A 19,171-nucleotide genomic window follows, 5' to 3' on the forward strand; every position below is an offset into this window, starting at 1 on the left:
TAGGATAGTTGAAGTGTCCCATTATCACTACCCTATAGTTCTTGCCGCTCTCTAATTTCTCTGCAAATTTGCTCCTCTATATTTTTCCACTAGTTGGCGGCCTATAGAATACACCTAGTAGTGTAATGGCACCTCTAATGTTTCTTAACTCTACACAAAATAAATTCTGTCCTTCACCCCTCCAGGACATCCTCCATCTCCGGCATGCAACCTTCTCCTTAACCAATACTGCCACACCACCTCCTATCTTTCCTTCCCCATCTTTCTTGAACACTTTATATCTATGAATATTTAATACCCAATGCTGTCCTTTTTTGAGCCAGGTCTCCATTATTGCCACAATATCATATTCCCATGTGGCTATTTACGCCTGCAGCTCACCAACCTAGTTTACTATGCTTTGTGCTTTCACATACATACACTCTAAATCTATCTTAGACCAGCTTGTGTTCTTCTTATTCTGAGTCCACCTAATACATTACTATTTCTTGCTTTATTGCTATCCGTTTCTCCCAATCCTTTGTGCCCTTTGTTTCTCCTTTCTAATGCTATATCCTGGTGCTCACCCCCTTGCCAAATTAATTTAGACCCTCTGCAACAGCACTAGCAACCCTTCCTGCGAGGATGTTGGTACCGGATTTGTTGAGGTGCAACCCGTCCAGCCTGTCGTGGGAACTTTGATTTTGACTGAGTCACCAGAACAGACAGATGGAGCCTCAGTTTGACCTGATTTGAAGGATTGCAGCACCAACACTCATTTAGTACTACATTGGAAATCAGTTTAGATTTTGATTAAGCCCTAAAATTTCAGGTTCAGAAGCAAAATTGGCAACAAATGAACCAAACTGACATTTGAGCATGCTTGATCACAAGATACTTACAGATGAGGAAGACCATTTGGCTCATCTTAATTCATCCATCCAAAACAATAGTACACAAAGGAACACTTTCCCCATTTCTGCATCTGCTTGATTATTAAATTACAGGGTTTGCCACCACCACTCTGCCCTTAAGTCCATTCCAACTGTTCATCACTCTTCGCATGAAGAAAGGCTTCCTAATTTCAGTCCTACAATTATCTTTTGCGAGTTTGAGCTTGTGCCTTCTTGTTCTACTCCCACTGTATAATTTAAAGTAGTATTAGGATTAACCTTTTCTCTTCCATTTACTATCTTATGTGCCTCTATATGATCATCTCTCAGAAGACTTCTATTTTTTTTAAAAGCCTGAGGCCGGAAAATTGGAACTCTTCGTGCTGGCTATTAAAGCCAGCTTGGAAGAGAAAGTGGTGGGCCCCTTGCTTCCAGCGCGGAATACAGTAGCCGCCATTTTGGGCAGATCGGCAGTGCTGCCATTGTCTGTGCTCTCTTTCCATATTTAAATGATCCAGATTGTGATGTCAATCAGCATGCAACGCCTGATTGAACGCACTTTCTGGGATTTTGGATATCGCTGGTGTTAATAACGCCCTCACCAAACCACACACACAAAATTCCGTGCAGCAGAACATTGTCACTGCAGCGCTTCTTAATGGGACACACACAACTTTCAGATAAGTTTGGATTTTTGGTTTTGGACTGGTTTCTTTACATTTTATTGAAGTAGTGGCTTGGTGCAATACATTTAAAATGTTGTTAACGTGTGCATGGGGTGCAGCTGGATGTTTATAAGGCTTTGGCTGTTAACGAAAGGCCTCTGAGAAGACCACTTGCTCCCAGTCCTGGGAGCTCTAGTTGCAGTCACCCTTGGGCTGCAGCATCACATAGAGAGGAGCAGAGGCAGCACAAGGGACAAGCGGCTCACAGAGGGAAGAGGAGGAAGCAGAAGAGGAAAAAGCAAAAGAGGAGGAAGTGGAAGGAAGGAGGGAACCCAGACAGCTCTCCTCTGGCTGGGATATCCGGGATTAAATCAACCGCCTGCAGTACCAGTGAACATAGCCCCAATTCTCCTGTCAACATTTGTCATACACCTTACCTTTCCTGTGTGACTGACCATCATAGCATCCTCTTGGTCACAAAGCTGAGATTAAAGTCACCACAAAGCAAACTTTCCAATCCAACTTTATCCATATATGCATCCAATGTTACATTAAAAATTCAACTAATCACCCTTGTGCATTCCCTTAGTGAGTGTCATGAGTGTGCCTTAGCCTATCCTAATGCTGTTACACAATGCTGCCCCAGTGATGGCACCATGGCTGATGGAAGGTTGCTGACTTTCAATGGGGGACATTGCAGATGGCCTTGCTGGATGCTGTCGAGGAGCTGATGGCTGGGAGTGTCAAATCAAGTGATGGTGTTTCTTCTTCACTCTCCTCTCCCTCATCTTGGTCAACCACTGGCTGGGCAGGTTGGATTTCCTGGGTGTCTGAATTGACAAGGGTAGAGTTGTGGTGAGGGGAGGGATGTAAAGCAAGAGGTGCATGCTTACACCATGTGCAGCTTGCATATCAGAAGAGATTGTGGGATGAGCGGGAAGTGGAATGTGAGAAGGAGGATAACGTATGAGGGTACCAGAATCTTTTACTCATTCAGCTCTGCCGCTGGCCAAGGCCTCAGCCATGGCCATGTCAAGAATGGCCAGCACCATCTCCTCCAAGGGCATGAGGTGAAGCTAGGAATGTGAGGTGTACCTTGTGTTTGGTAGAGATTGTTGGTAGATTGTTGCTCTCTGTATATTGTAGAACAGTGTCAAGAAAAAGTTGTTCTGTAATTTGCTGAGGCTCCAGTGTTGGAAAATGTTCCTATTCGTTTTGCAGGGCAGATTCCACAGGCAGTAATAGACAAAAGAAAATAGAGAGTGCTTTATTAATTTGAAACAAAAACTGAAGAACTAATGAAACTACTCAATTTCCACAGTTGCAGAAATTATATCCTTGCAGCAAGGCTGCTGTTTTAAAAAAAACTGATGTAGTCATAGGCTGATTTGTGAGAGGATTACAAGTCTCAAGAGTTCTTATGACAGAAACTATTGTTGAAAAAGAACCCTGATGACCAGTGAAAATTCATGTCCAATTCATCTATATAATGTTTATGTATCACAACTTTCCTTAAAGATCAACCAACTAGAGTCACGTCTGAAACAGAACGGCTGCACAGATGAAAATGGAAATCATATGAATGAAAATGTTCATTGGAAAAAGGAAGACTGCACTACCTGTCACTGTAAGGTATGTGTAAGGCTACAGGTAATTTTCAATTGCCCAATGCAGGGCATTTAAAGCAATTTCAATTCACAAACGAGTAAACCTCGATGTTTCAACCAGCATTACTTCACAGTCGGCTTTAACATTCGGATAAAACCTTCAACGGCAGAGAAAAAATAATGCTGATGAGTTTAATCCAGGCTGTATATTTTCACAATGTCTTTTATTTTACATAGTATTGCATAGTATTTACAGCACAGAAACAGGTAAGTCGGCCCAACAGGTCTATGAAGGCCTTTGTGCTTCACAGGTGCCTTCTTCCACCTTACTTCATCTCACCCTATCAATATTTCCTTCCAATATCTCCAATTTGACCATTCTGTGAAAGCATTTTTGTCTTTGGCTGAGTGGCTGTCCTTTTAAATCCAGTATTCAAAATAAAAGGGGAGAAATTTGCATCATTTGCACCTCCCATTAGGGCCCTAATGGGGTGCAAATGATTTTTCGCCCTGGGGGGAGGGGGTTGGGCGCTACCGCCTCCTGCGAAATGCATGGGAGTTAGCAGAGGCAGCTCTCTAGGAACATCCACCATAATCACACCTACATAGCAATCGGGCGTGGACTTGAGAACACCAAGTGTGTGCTACCATTTGCTTTTATTTTGTGCTGAAACCCATCAAGGGCCTTTGAATCCAGAGTTAGCACCCCGGGCCACTGCAACAGCAATGATGACGTCATCGCTGTGCGAAGCAACCCATTTTCGCCTTGACGTGGCTGATGTCAACGCCAGCTTCGCAGGTTGCAAACCAGGCCGCACTCTGCTCGCTGGGCGAAAAGTAATGGGGTAGGGCGCAGCTATTTTTTTTCCTTGCCCACTTACTGTTGTCTATTTCGCAGGGTCTGTGCCACGATGGTGCAGCCTGGCACTCCGCTTCTGTGCTGGGCTGCAGCCATGGCACACCAAGCCCCGGTGGTATAGTGGAGGCCCCTTGCCCCACTGCTGAGCTCGCAGCGTGCTCTCCCCTTTAATGGAAGGGTCCTGTGCTCATGCCAGCACAACGCGGAGAGGCCACATAGCGCTGGAAAATTTGCACGCTTACCGCCCCGGTACCACCTCCAAGAGGAAGTGGGTGGTAAGCCCAATTTTGCAGCTGGGGCGGGATTTCCGCGCTTGGTGCAGGAAGTCTCGCCTCGCCTTGGTTACTGCCCCCAAACGGGATGATTCTGAATTTTGCCCCCAAGCAATTTAAAAACAGTTCAATTTGCTGGGGCCATAATTCCTGGGGTGTAAGAGAGCACAACCAGGTCAGGAAATTGAGGTAAGGACACTGTGGTGGAAGCCTTGTCCATCTGGTTTCTCTCCCAATAATGTTCCAAAGCTAACCTGGGAGTTCCGAAGCTAACTTGGGAGTCCCGCCCAGCGTGCTTTCATTAGGCCCAGTGGAAGCCATGCTTCCTAAGATCCTTCCACTGTGGGCCTTCCTTTTACCTTTGGAATGCTCCTGCCCTGGATTCACCTTTGGCTTGCTAAGGGCCTCTGTCTTTCCCCTAATGAAGCAGTAGGTTTAGGATGGGTACAACATTCTCTTCAGCAGGCAGTGACAGAGTAGGCATCCCGGAATTTCGGGCCCCATGTCCTTCAGCTAAATTAATAGAAATATTATGCTAAAATTCGAGTCACCATGAAAGTTGTCAGTGCCGCCATGGGTTCATGGCCACTGAAAATGGTGGTGCTGGTAGGACTGAAAAATTGGCACTGGGGACTAATGATTACAAGTCCAGCGCTAAACTCACCATGTAACACCCTCCTGGTGGTGTTGGTCCCGGCATCATGCCCCAATGTGGCATGCCCAAGTGGCATTGTAGTTTCGCACAGCCTCTGAAACCAAGGCTGTAATTTCGCAAAGCATTGTGGGGTCTTAAAAGGGCAATGCATTGTCATTTCCTTAAAAGGGCAATGCCTTCTGAAATGATAAAAAATAAAAATGATGTAAAAATATGCAGTTATCAGTCCTTCTGAAAAAAAAAATAACATTAAAAAGAATTCCCAAATGGGAGTCTTCAGCTCTTAACGCTGAATTTGCTTCTGCTCCGAAAAACACAAATGGCTCAGCAAGCCAGGGAAGGAGCACCAAGGGTCTCGCAGGCACTGCTCCAGCTTTGTGCAGGAAGTCCTCTTCTTTTGTATTTCCTGAATTTGGAAGCTGGAAGCAGCTGAAGCATTGTGTTTTTTTTCCATGAATAAATTCTTATAATTTCATTGAAATGTCTGTTCTACATATGATCGTCAATGCAAGAGATCTAGAGACTCAAAATCCCTGATTTTAATTTGGGGCCAGTTTTCATTGGGTCACTTTTGGGCGAGTTATTTCAACCTAATTCGCTTGGTGGGAAACTGGCACGATCTGATCAACCATCCACTTTACACGCCACCTGATTTTATTTTCCACTGAAATCAATGGAAAGTAAAACGGGCGATCAATCTGCCAGGCTTCACATTACCACCCCCCCAACCCCCCATCCCCCAACTGGTCTGAGTTCAAAACTTGCCCGCTGCAGCAAAATAGAGGGCCAGGGGTATTTTAATTCCTGGGTCTCATACAAATGCCACTGGCCGACTTCCCACCTGTTCTATAAGGAAAATTGGCGGGAAGGAGCGGAAATTTGCCCAACACTGAGGCTGCTCGCCAAGACTGGGTGTGGCATGATCGACTGCCTGGAGGTTGCCGTGAGACTTACCATTAGTACCCACCTTCAATTCATTGTTCTTTTGAGGTTGCAGTTCCTTTTTCCATTTCTTGGACTCTGCACAGTGGGCAAGACTATAGTCTCACTTATGCACAAACATATTCATCCTGAAATTCCCTAGGGTTCTTCCGATCGACTGCTGTAAAATTGGTGGAATAGCAATAGAATCCCCTGAAAAACAGCATAAACTGCCATTTGTTTCCATTTTCAGGCATGGGCCTCACTTGAATGCCTTCGGGGAGCTGCGGGAACACAACTACACTTCACTAGTGTGAAAGGGTGTGAAATCGTCCAGCTTCCACACTGAGCTGGCCGGCAGTTTGGGGCCCTTTTGTGGAACAGCCACTAGCAGTTCTTTTATGAACTGCTGATATGTTTGCTACAAATAGACACCTCATTTGTACTTTGTACTTCAAAATTGCAGTTGGGGTCTTACAATGGCATAAGATCTCAATTTGTATATTTGAACAGCTGTTCGTCCATTTATAGGCCTGCCTGAAAATTGCATTACACTTGCCTTGGGCCTCCAAGGGGCTAGCAAGCTGAACCACACTCCTCTCCCTCCACCCAACCGGCAATTTTCAACTGCTGGCTGCCAATTCTTCAGGTAAGAAGCAGGCAGCCAACAATTCAAAATCCCCCACCCCCATTATTCTCATTATGGTTAACAGTGTAGTTTGTTCTAGACAGCTAGTACACTCATATAATCTCCAGACACAGGGGAACATATTCCCTTTAAAATAAATCAATGAAGAATTAATCCAACTAATTACTAAGTCTCGATGTAGATATAAGGTGAAAAGTAACCATGAATAAATTCCCACTATGAACGTTTTGAAGAATGAGAATCTACAACTAAGATATCCGACTGAAATGCAGTTTTCCCACAGGAATGTGCAATATATGTTGACAATCAATACAACTGTAGGAAACTCTTAATGCTAATTCTGCTGATTATTTTTTCTAGAATGGCCAGGTGACCTGCTATGTGGAGAAATGCCCCCTTCTCAAGTGCACCAAATCTACCAAAAAGAAAGGGAGATGTTGTCCTGTCTGCATGAAGTCACAAAACAGAAAATGATCCTCTGTGTAGTTGGGGGGTTGGGAACTGTACTTTGGAAAAAAGAACAAACCGTTTCTCAACCTCTTGCATCGTCTACTGATGTCTGGATAACAAACAAAGACAGGGAAAAAAAAGAACACATTTTGGCCACTGCTGGCACTCTGCACTAGTCCCTTTTCTCACTTTAAGCAATGTCTCATTTGACAGAACGAGTCAGTTTAATCAAAGTACTAAGGTGGCCCTCAGCAATGAATTACGGATCAAAACTACTTGCAGTTCTAATACTAAACTGCTCACTCTACAAGACTGTAGTAATTTGTTTGAAAACATCACTATTTATCATTGTGTCAAGATATCTTATCATTTAAAAACTCATTGCATAGATACCGCAGTTATGATTTGCATTTTTTAATTAATTTATTATTTGAAGCAGTGATAAATATTAAGGTAAAGTTCACTGAGAAGTGATTATGCTGTCTTCACATACACTGACCAAAGATTAACCATTTGGCATTTTCCAACAGTGTGGATAGATTATTGTTTATGAGGAAGCTTCAAAGGCCATAATGGTGATTGTTTTCATTCTACCAAATGTACCTCACAGCTGCACAAAGCCAGGGATGTATTGTGCACAAATATGGTGCTGATCATTATGCCTCAAATTAATTATTGTCGGATTATATTTTTATTTTCTAATTTTATATAAAGTTTGGTAACAAGTCAACCATAGTACCAAATATATCACTGATTTGATGTAACATTTGAGATGCTCAGATATAAAGCCTGTTATTAAAGTAATTAAATAGCAATCTTTATATTATAATTTTAAACATTGTACAGTGAATATTTTAAACATCACTAAAATACATGAATATACCTATATTTCATAAGCACTAACTTGTTTTATGTGACAATAAATGCTTTGACCTACGGTGCTGCACACAAGTGAAACTTACAGTTACAAAACAGTACTGTTCTTTCTTGAAGAATAATTGATATTATTTTTTTTTTAAGTTCCAAGTTTATGGGCAGATTGGTATCAGAGACCTCGGTGCTTTAAGAATGTCAGTATTTGTTGATTTTTGATATCAGCAGTGAAAGCCATTTATACACCAGATTTGATTCTTTTTGTGCATTCATTGTAGATGCAATATGTTATTCATCTTTATATATTCATAAGTGATTGTACTTTACTTTAAATAGTAATTTTAACTTTTAATGCACACAACCAAATAAAAATCTAGATTTGAAAAAGCCTCATTAGGAATTGATGTCACCCCTTAGAATTCATAATGTTCATATTTGCAAATGCGGCATTGCTTCTTTTAAATTAATGGCAGTATTATTCATATACATGAATATTACTGAATACAAAAAGTTTTCTGCTTCAATATTTGATGTTGGTTGAGGGATAAATAGTAGCGAGGACACTGGGAAGAACTCCCCTGCTCTTCTTCGAAATAGTGCCATGGGGTCTTTTATGTTCACCTGTTTTTTGTGCTCAAGTCTCTGTAGTGGGAACTTGAATCCACAACCTTCTGACTCCGAGGCGGGAGTGCTACCACTAAGCCACAGCTGACACCTTTTATTAATTCTCCTCAGCCTTCTCTGCTTTATTGAAATAATATCAGTGTCTCAAATCTCTCCTCATTGATGCATTTAATAGGAAGCTAGATAAACACATGAGGGAGAAAGGAATAGAAGGTTATGCTGATCCGGTTAGGTGAAGTAGGGTAGGAGGAGGCTCGTGTGAAGCAAACACCAGCATAGACCATTTGGGTCGAATAGCCCGTTTCTGTGCTGTTAATTCTATGTAATGACATCATGTACATTTTTATTTTTATGTAACATATTGGCCCTCTGCACACCAGCTACAGCTGTAGTGTACAACAAAATGTACTGTAGGTTTTCCACGACTTTTTATAAAGATACAATGGTACTATGACATTGATGTTGTCTCTGAAAATTATGCTTGGTCTGAGTATATTTCAGTGATTGCATTTTGTCTGTAGTGTCAGCAAAATGCAGACTATTAAACAATTTTAATGTGAAGCAACTGTAGTGTTTTCTTTCGAAAGTTTTAAACACGAGCAATCTCTTGATCGAGCCACTATTTTTGGAGCATCACGTTCAAATGTAGTACATTACTCGTCCTGTGACAGTTGGAACTGGTGCTCTTCACTCTCTCGTCCTGTGACAGTTGGAACTGGTGCTCTCCAATCTCTCATCCTACAAAAATTGGAACTGTTGCTCGCCACTCTCCCATTGGTGTAGGAGGGAGGGCTTTAGTTGCCTGAACAATTGGGACCGCTTCTGGGATAGGTGGGACCTGTACAAGTCGGACAGGTTACAGCTCAACCGAGACAGGACTAATGTTCTCGCGGGTGGTTTTGACAGTATGGTTGGGAGGGCTTTAAACTAGCTTGGCAGTGGGATGGGAACCCAGGGGAGAGGGCTCTGAGCTGGTTAGAGTGGATGAGAGCTCAGATGGACGGTACCCTCAAGAAAGAATGCAAAAGACAGGAGGCAACAGAGCAGAGTAGCACTGGGGTAAGTGTAAACCACAAGGTGATAGGAAGGGACAATATGTATGAATATAAAGGGGCTGCAGGAGGGGTCAAAACTAAAAATCATGGTTTAAAAACTAGTATTAAAACTCTTTACCTAAACACACGCAGCATTCGAAACAAAGTAAATGATTTGATGGCACAAATCATTACAAATGGGTATGATTTGGTGGCCATTACTGAAACATGGTTGCAGGGTGGCCAAGACTGGGAATTAAACATACAGGGGTATCTGACAATTTGGAAAGATAGACAAGAAGGGAAAGGAGGTGGGGTAGCTCTGTTAACAAAGGATGATATCAGGGCAGTTGTGAGAGATGATATTGGCTCGAATGAAGAAAATGTTGAATCATTGTGGGTGGAGATTAGAGATAGTAAGGGGGAAAAGTCACTGGTGGGCGTAGTTTATAGGCCCCCAAATAATAACTTCACGGTGGGGCGGACAATAATCAAGGGAATAAGGGAGGCATGTGAAAAAGGAACGGCAGTAATCATGGGGGATTTTAACCTACAAATTGATTGGTCAAATCAAATTGCACGGGGTAGCCTTGAGGAGGAATTCATAGAATGCATACGGGATTGTTTCTTAGAACAGTATTTTACAGAATCTACAAGGGAGCAAGCAATCATAGATCTGGTCCTGTGTAATGAGACAGGAATAATAAATGATCTTCTAGTAAAAGATCCTCTTGGAATGAGTAATCGCAGTATGGTTGAATTTGTAATACAGATTGAGGGTGAGGAAGTAGTGTCTCAAACGAGCATGCTCTGCTTAAACAAAGGGGGCTACAGTGGGATGAGGGCAGAATTGGCTAAAGTAGACTGGGAACAGACTAAACGGTGGCACAATTGAGGAACTGTGGAGGACTTTTAAGGAGCTCTTTCATAGTGCTCAACAAAAATATATTCCAGTGAAAAAGAAGGGCGGTAAGAGAAGGGATAACCAGCCGTGGATAACCAAGGAAATAAAGGAGAGTATCAAATTAAAAACCAATGCATATAAGGTAGCCAAGGTTAGTGGGAAACTAGAAGATTGGGAAAATTTTAAACGACAGCAAAGAATGACTAAAAAAGCAATAAAGAAAGGAAAGCTAGATTACGAAAGTAAACTTGCGCAAAACATAAAAACAGATAGTAAAAGCTTTTACCGATATATAAAACGGAAAAGAGTGACTAAAGCAAATGTTGGTCCCTTAGAAGATGAGAAGGGGAATTTAATAATGGGAAATGTGGAAATGGCTGAGACCTTAAACAATTATTTTGCTTTGGTCTTCACAGTGGAAGACACAAAAACCATGCCAAAAATTGCTGGTCACGAGAATTTGGAAAGGGAGGACCTTGAGACAATCACTATCACTAGGGGGGTAGTGCTGGACAGGCTAATGGGACTCAAGGTAGACAAGTCCCCTGGTCCTGATGAAATGCATCCCAGGGTATTAAAAGAGATGGCGGAAGTTATAGCAGATGCATTCGTTATAATCTACCAAAATTCTCTGGACTCTGGTGAGGTACCATCGGATTGGAAAGCAGCTAATGTAACGCCTCTGTTTAAAAAAGGGGTCAGACAAAAGGCAGGTAACTATAGGCCGGTTAGTTTAACATCTGTAGTAGGGAAAATGCTTGAAGCTCCAATTAAGGAAGAAATAGTGGGACATCTAGATAGGAATAGTGCAATCAAGCAGACGCAGCATGGATTCATGAAGGGGAAATCATGTGTAACTAATTTACTGGAATTCTTTGAGGATATAACGAGCATGGTGGATAGATGTGTACCGATGGATGTGGTGTATTTAGATTTCCAAAAGGCATTCGATGAGGTGCCACACAAAAGGTTACTGCAGAAGATAAAGGTATGTGGCGTCAGAGGAAATGTATTAGCATGGATAGAAAATTGGCTGGCGAACAGAAAGCAGAGAGTCTGGATAAATGGGTCCTTTTCGTGTTGGAAATCGGTGGTTAGTGGTGTGCCACAGGGATCGGTGCTGGGACCACAACTGTTTACAATATAGATAGATGACCTGGAAGAGGGGACAGAGTGTAGTGCAACAAAATTTGCAGATGACACAAAGATTAGTGGGAAAGCGGGTTGTGTAGAGGACACAGAGAGGCTACAAAGAGATTTAGATAGGTTCAGCGAATGGGCTAAGGTTTGGCAGATGGAATACAATGTCGGAAAATGTGAGGTCATTCACCTTGGAAAAAAAAACAGTAAAAGGGAATATTATTTGAATGGTTAGAAATTACAACATGCTGCGGTGCAGCAGCAAAAAGTTAGTTTGCAGGTGCAGCAGGTAATCAGGAAGGCGAATGGAATGTTGGCCTCCATTGCGAGAGGGATGGAGTACAAAATCAGGGGGGTCCTGCTGCAACTGTACAGGGTATTGGTAAGCCCGCACCTGGAGTACTGCGTGCAGTTTTGGTCACCTTACTTAAGGGAGGAAATACATCCTTGGAGGGGGTAAAGAGACGATTCACTAGGCTGATTCCGGAGATGAGGGGGTTACCTTATGATGATAGATTGAGTAGAGTGGGTCTTTACTCGTTGGAGTTCAGAAGGATGAGGGGTGATCTTATAGAAACATTTAAAATAATGAAAGAGATAGATAAGATAGAGGCAGAGAGGTTGTTTCCACTGGTCGGGGAGACTAGAACTAGGGGGCACAGCCTCAAAATACAGGGGAGCCAATTTAAAACCGAGTTGAGAAGGAATTTCTTCTCCCAGAGAGTTGTGAATCTGTGGAATTCTCTGCCCAAGGAAGCAGTTGAGGCTAGCTTATTGAATGTATTCAAATCACAGATAGATAGATTTTTAATCAATAAGGGAATTAAGGGTGATGGGGAGTGGGCGGGTAAGTGGAGCTGAGTCCACGGCCAGATCAGCCATGATCTTGTTGAATGGCGGAGCAGGCTCGAGGGGTTAGATGGCCTACTCCTGTTCCTAATTCTTATGTTCTTATGTTCTTAAGTAAAGATGAATATTGTGATATACTCTTTATGACATCACAAACATACGGACTATAAGATGGCTCTACAGGAACTTGTCATGTGACCGTCTCACATGATCCTTTTATTATATACGTCAGCAGTTGCATTACCACAGTGGTCCACTAGGTAGAGCAGTAGTCCACTTGGTGGCGCTCCATATTACACTTTTCCCTCCTTAATGAAGTAATCATAACAAAATAATAATCATACATAACTTGCATGGTTATACACAACAAAAGATATGGGGCTAAACTTTCCTTTCATTTTTGGCTGGTTCTCGGCGATTTTCTCGGCGGTACAGCTGTTTTTCTGCCCGGTGAAAGTTTCCGCTTTTGTTTTTCAATGTTATTGCCCAAATCTGAGAATGCCCACCGGGGCCAAACCGCCGACATGCACCGTCGAGAAAATCGGCAGGGCGTAAGTTTTTTCTCAACGGAAGCCCATCCAAATTGCTGAGGGAACTGCCCTGTAAAAGCAGCTTAAACAGGGCGTTAGGAGAGTACTCTGCAAAGAAAGGTTCTTTATTTATTATTAAAACTTAAAAAAAAAAGTTTTCTCCCCTACCTAGGCCCAACCGCAGCCTCGGAGAAAATTTTTAAAAGCCATCCGTTTCACTTAGTTTTCCCTTAACTGCCGGGAAAACAGCCAAGAATAATGGTGGAAGACCCATTTTCTTGCCGGGCAATTGTTTTAATTCGTTTTAACTTAAAAGTGGAAATTTTCACCAGCTTTACTTACCAAACGTTAGCAGTTTTTCTGGGCGGGCAATCGGGCACTGATGCCAGGATTATATGGTGCCTCCCTGGTGCCAAGGATGTCACAAAGCGAATGCAGGGCATTCTGGGGGAGAGGGTAAACAGCTAGAGGTCGTGCTCCATATCGGGTCCAATGACGTAGGAGGAGGAAATGATGAGGAGGCTTTGTGTCTTAATGCAAGGAGTATCCGCAATAAGGTGGATGAATTAACTGTGCAAATAGATGTTAACAAATATGATGTGATTGGGATTACGGAGACGTGGCTCCAGGATGAGCAGGGCTGGGAACTCAACATCCAGGGGTATTCAACATTCAGGAAGGATAGAATAAAAGGAAAAGGAGGTGGGGTAGCATTGCTGGTTAAGGAGGAGATTAAGGCAATAGTTAGGAAGGACATTAGCTTGGATGATGTGGAATCTATATGGGTAGAGCTGCAGAACACCAAAGGGCAAAAAACGTTAGTGGGAGTTGTGTACAGACCTCCAAACAGTAGTAGTGATGTTGGGGAGGGCATCAAACAGGAAATTAGGGGTGCGTGCAATAAAGGTGCAGCAGTTATAATGGGTGACTTTAATATGCACATAGATTGGGCTAACCAAACTGGAAGCAATACGGTGGAGGAGGATTTTCTGGAGTGCATAAGGGATGGTTTTTTAGACCAATATGTCGAGGAACCAACTAGGGGGGAGGCCATCTTAGACTGGGTGTTATGTAATGAGAAAGGATTAATTAGCAATCTCGTTGTGCGAGGCCCCTTGGGGAAGAGTGACCATAATATGGTGGAATTCTGCATTAGGATGGAGAATGAAACAGTTAATTCAGAGACCATGGTCCAGAACTTAAAGAAGGGTAACTTTGAAGGTATGAGGCGTGAATTGGCTGAGATGGATTGGCGAATGATACTTAAGGGGTTGACTGTGGATGGGCAATGGCAGACATTTAGAGACCGCATGGATGAACTACAACAATTGTACATTCCTGTCTGGCATAGAAATAAAAAAGGGAAGGTGGCTCAACCGTGGCTATCAAGGGAAATCAGGGATAGTATTAAAGCCAAGGAAGTGGCATACAAATTGGCCAGAAATAGCAGCGAACCTGGGGACTGGGAGAAATTTAGAACTCAGCAGAGGAGGACAAAGGGTTTGATTAGGGCAGGGAAAATGGAGTATGAGAAGAAGCTTGCAGGGAACATTAAGACGGATTGCAAAAGTTTCTATAGATATGTAAAGAGAAAAAGGTTAGTAAAGACAAATGTAGGTCCCCTGCAGTCAGAATCAGGGGAAGTCATAACGGGGAACAAAGAAATGGCGGACCAATTGAACAAGTACTTTGGTTCGGTATTCACGAAGGAGGACACGAACAACCTTCCGGTTATAAAAGGGGTCGGGGGGTCTAGTAAGGAGGAGGAACTGAGGGAAATCCTTATTAGCCGGGAAATTGTGTTGGGGAAATTGATGGGATTGAAGGCCGATAAATCCCCAGGGCCTGATGGACTGCATCCCAGAGTACTTAAGGAGGTGGCCTTGGGAATAGTGGATGCGTTGACAGTCATTTTCCAACATTCCATTGACTCTGGATCAGTTCCTATGGAGTGGAGGGTAGCCAATGTAACCCCACTTTTTAAAAAAGGAGGGAGAGAGAAAACAGGGAATTATAGACCGGTCAGCCTGACATCGGTCGTGGGTAAAATGATGGAATCAATTATTAAGGATGTCATAGCAGTGCATTTGGAAAGAGGTGACATGATAGGTCCAAGTCAGCATGGATTTATGAAAGGGAAATCATGCTTGACAAATCTTCTGGAATTTTTTGAGGATGTTTCCAGTAGAGTGGATAAGGGAGAACCAGTTGATGTGGTATATTTGGACTTTCAGAAGGCGTTCGACAAGGTCCCACACAAGAGATTGATGTGCAAAGTTAGAGCACATGGGATTGGGGGTAGTGTACTGACATGGATTGAGAACTGGTTGTCAGACAGGAAGCAAAGAGTAGGAGTAAATGGGTACTTTTCAGAATGGCAGGCAGTGACTAGTGGGGTACCGCAAGGTTCTGTGCTGGGGCCCCAGCTGTTTACACTGTACATTAATGATTTAGATGAGGGGATTAAATGTAGTATCTCCAAATTTGCGGATGACACTAAGTTGGGTGGCAGTGTGAGCTGCGAGGAGGATGCTGTGAGGCTGCAGAGCGACTTGGATAGGTTAGGTGAGTGGGCAAATGCATGGCAGATGAAGTATAATGTGGATAAATGTGAGGTTATCCACTTTGGTGGTAAAAACAGAGAGACAGACTATTATCTGAATGGTGACAGATTAGGAAAAGGGGAGGTGCAAAGAGACCTGGGTGTCATGGTACATCAGTCATTGAAGGTTGGCATGCAGGTGCAGCAGGCGGTTAAGAAAGCAAATGGCATGTTGGCCTTCATAGCAAGGGGATTTGAGTACAGGGGCAGGGAGGTGTTGCTACAGTTGTACAGGGCATTGGTGAGGCCACACCTGGAGTATTGTGTACAGTTTTGGTCTCCTAACCTGAGGAAGGACATTCTTGCTATTGAGGGAGTGCAGCGAAGGTTCACCAGACTGATTCCCGGGATGGCGGGACTGACCTATCAAGAAAGACTGGATCAACTGGGCTTGTATTCACTGGAGTTCAGAAGAATGAGAGGGGACCTCATAGAAACATATAAAATTCTGACGGGGTTAGACAGGTTAGATGCAGGAAGAATGTTCCCAATGTTGGGGAAGTCCAGAACCAGGGGTCACAGTCTAAGGATAAGGGGTAAGCCATTTAGGACCGAGATGCGGAGGAACTTCTTCACCCAGAGAGTGGTGAACCTGTGGAATTCTCTACCACAGAAAGTTATTGAGGCCAATTCACTAAATATATTCAAAAAGGAGTTAGATGAGGTCCTTACTGCTAGGGGGATCAAGGGGTATGGCGAGAAAGCAGGAATGGGGTACTGAAGTTGAATGTTCAGCCATGAACTCATTGAATGGCGGTGCAGGCTAGAAGGGCCGAATGGCCTACTCCTGCACCTATTTTCTATGTTTCTATGTTTCTATCTCACAGTGTTGTAAATCTGTGGAATTTGCTGCCTCAGAGAGCTGTGGAAGCTGGGTCATTGAATAAATTTAAGCCAGAGAAAGACAGTTTCTTAACCGATAAGGGAATAAGGGGTCATGGGGAGCAGGCCGAGAACTGGACCTGAGTCCATGATCACATCTGACAATATCGTATTAAATGGTGGAGCAGGCTCTAGGGGCTGCATGGCCTACTCCTGCTCCTATTTCTTATATGCTTATGTTCTTATGTAGAAAGAGGTCCTGCAGGTAAAATTTAGGGAGCTAGGAGAAAAATTAAAGGGTAAGACCGCAAAGGTAGCAATCTCCGGGTTGCTCCCAGTGCCACGTGCTAATGAGTACAAGAATAGAAGGATAGAGAGATGAACGTATAGCTGGAGAGTTGCTGTAGGAGGGAGGGCTTTAAATTGGGACTGCTTCTGTGGGAGATGGGACCTGTGCCGAGACCAATATCCTCGTGGGTGATTTGCTTGTGCTGTTGGGGAGAATTTAAACTAGCTTGGCAGGGGATGGAAACCTGAGAACTAATTCAAAATGGAAGGAAGTAAAGCTGAAATTGGAAAGCAAGAATGTAGAAATTGAACAGTAAGACAGAGGAAATAAGGGTTATTAAGTAATAATCAAGGAGGTCTTCCTGTGTTAAATGTTATATACTTCAATGCAAGGAGTATAGCGAATAAGGTGGATGAGCTGAGAGCACAGGTAGACACTTGGCAGTATGACATTATAGCCATTACAGAGACATGGCTGAAAGAGGGGCATGTTTGGTAGCTAAATATTCCTGGTTACAGGATTTTTAGAGAAGACAGAGGGGGGGATCAAAAGGGATCACGGTATTGATTAAATAAACTATTACAGCTGTGAGGAGGGATGATATGTTAGAGGGATCATCAAATGAGGCCTTATGGATCGAACTAAAAAATAAAAAAGGGGCGATCACACTGCTGGGCGTGTATTATACATCCCCAAACTGTGGGAGGGAGATAGAAGAGCAAATATATAGGCAAATTTCTGTGAAGTCCAAAAATCATAGGGCAGTAATAGTAGGGGATTTCACCTATCCTAATATTGATTGGGACAAATATAGTGTGAAGGGTATAGAGCATGCGGAATTATTAAAATGCATTCAAGAGAACTTTTTTAGTCCGCATGTAACAAGCCCAACATGGGCGGGGGGATTTAGTTTTGGGGAATGAAATTGGGCAAGTAGAAGGGGTAGCAGTGGGAGAGCACTTGGGTGCCAGTGACCTTAATTCAGTCAGATTCAAGGTAGTTATGGATAAGGACAAGGATAGACCAGGGATAAAAGTCCCAAATGGGGAAAAAACTAACTTTGCTAAGTTGAGAAGTGATTTGGCCATAGTGGACTGGAAACAGCTACTTGTGGGTAAATAAGTATCAGAACAGTGGGAGGCATTCCAGGAGGAGATTCGGAAGGCTCAGGCCAAACATGTGCCCTTAAAAAAAAGGATGGGAGTAACAATTCTCGAGCCCCCTGGATATCTAGGGACCTCAGGGGGAGGATAAAGAAAAAAAGGGAAGCTTATGTCATATACCAATGGCTAAATACTGTAGAATCTCTGGAGCAATACAGAAAGTTCACAGGTAAGGTGGGCAGGTACAGTGGCAAATGGAATTTAATTCAGAGAAGTGTGAGGTAATGCACTTGGGGAGGGCTTATAAGGAAAGGGTGTACACATTAAATGGTAGGCCATTTAGAAGTGTAGATGAACAAAGGGACCTTGGAGTGCTTGTCCACAGATCCCTGAAAGTAGCAGGCCAGGTAGATAAGGTGGTTAAGAAGGCATACGGAATGCTTGACTTTATTGGCCGAGGCATAGAATACAAGAGCAGGGAGATTATGCTTAAATTGTATAATACTCTGGTTAGGCCCCAGCTAGAATACTGCGTGTAGTTCTGGTCGCCGTATTATAGGAAGGATGTGATTGCGCTGGAGAGGGTGCACAGGAGATTTACGAGGATCCTGCCTGGAATGGAGAATCTTAGCTATGAGGAGAGATTGCATAGGCTGGGTTTGTTCTCTTTAAAACAGAGGAGGTTGAGAGGAGACCTCATTGAGGTGTATAAAATTTTGAGGGGCCTGGATATAGTGGATAGGAAGGGCCTATTTCCATTGGTGGAGGGGTCAATTCCACGGGGGCATAGTTTTAAATGGTTGGTGGAAGGTTTAGAGGTGATTTAAGGGGAAGCTCCTTCACGCAGAGGGTTGTCGGGGTCTTGAACTCACTGCCTAGAAGGGTGGTAGAGGCAGAAATCTTCACCATATTTAAAAGGTGCTTGGATGGGCACCTGAAGTGTCGTAACTTGCAGGGTTACGGACCTAGAGCTGGTAAGTGGGATTAGACTGGATAACTTCTTGGTTAGTACTTCAGGGAATCGAATATAGTTCTGAACTAGTTTCAATTGCCTGAATGGGTCAGAGAGCAATTTTCCAAGATTTTTTTCCCCAATTGGCCTTGGTTTTTACCTTTTTTTTGCCTCTCCCAGGAGATCACATGGCTCCGGTTGGGGTGGAGTGTAAAATGTTTCAGTGCAAGGGGTGTCGCAGTTGTGGGGGGTGGACTGGTTCGGCTGGGTGCTCTTTACCTTTCCGCCATTGTTCATAGTTTTATATGTAACCTTCAGGGCTGCTGACCGAGGGCCGTGTGGCTCTTTGTCGGCCGGCGCGGACACAATGGGCCGAAATGGCCTCCTTCTGCGCTGTAGATTTCTATGTTTCTATGTTTCTATACACATCGGGGCCTGCTTAAGTCAAGAAAATAGCTCATTTTCTTTCTAAAACCAACTGGTTATGGCTTTCATCATC

General features: G+C 43.3%; 1 protein-coding gene across 1 annotated transcript in view; it reads left to right on the plus strand.

Annotated features, from left to right (window-relative positions):
* Window positions 1-7,678, plus strand: part of LOC139275249 (peroxidasin homolog) — an 813,818-nt gene extending 806,140 nt beyond the window's left edge. The window contains exons 22-23 of the mRNA XM_070892453.1: window positions 3,056-3,169; window positions 6,861-7,678. Of these exons, the coding sequence (XP_070748554.1) occupies window positions 3,056-3,169; window positions 6,861-6,974 (228 nt within the window). The 3' untranslated portion in view covers window positions 6,975-7,678. The remainder of the gene's footprint in view (window positions 1-3,055; window positions 3,170-6,860) is intronic.
* Window positions 7,679-19,171: the final 11,493 nt, after the last annotated feature.

This window comes from Pristiophorus japonicus, chromosome 1, assembly GCF_044704955.1.
Source record: "Pristiophorus japonicus isolate sPriJap1 chromosome 1, sPriJap1.hap1, whole genome shotgun sequence".
Classification (NCBI taxonomy): domain Eukaryota; kingdom Metazoa; phylum Chordata; class Chondrichthyes; family Pristiophoridae; genus Pristiophorus; species Pristiophorus japonicus.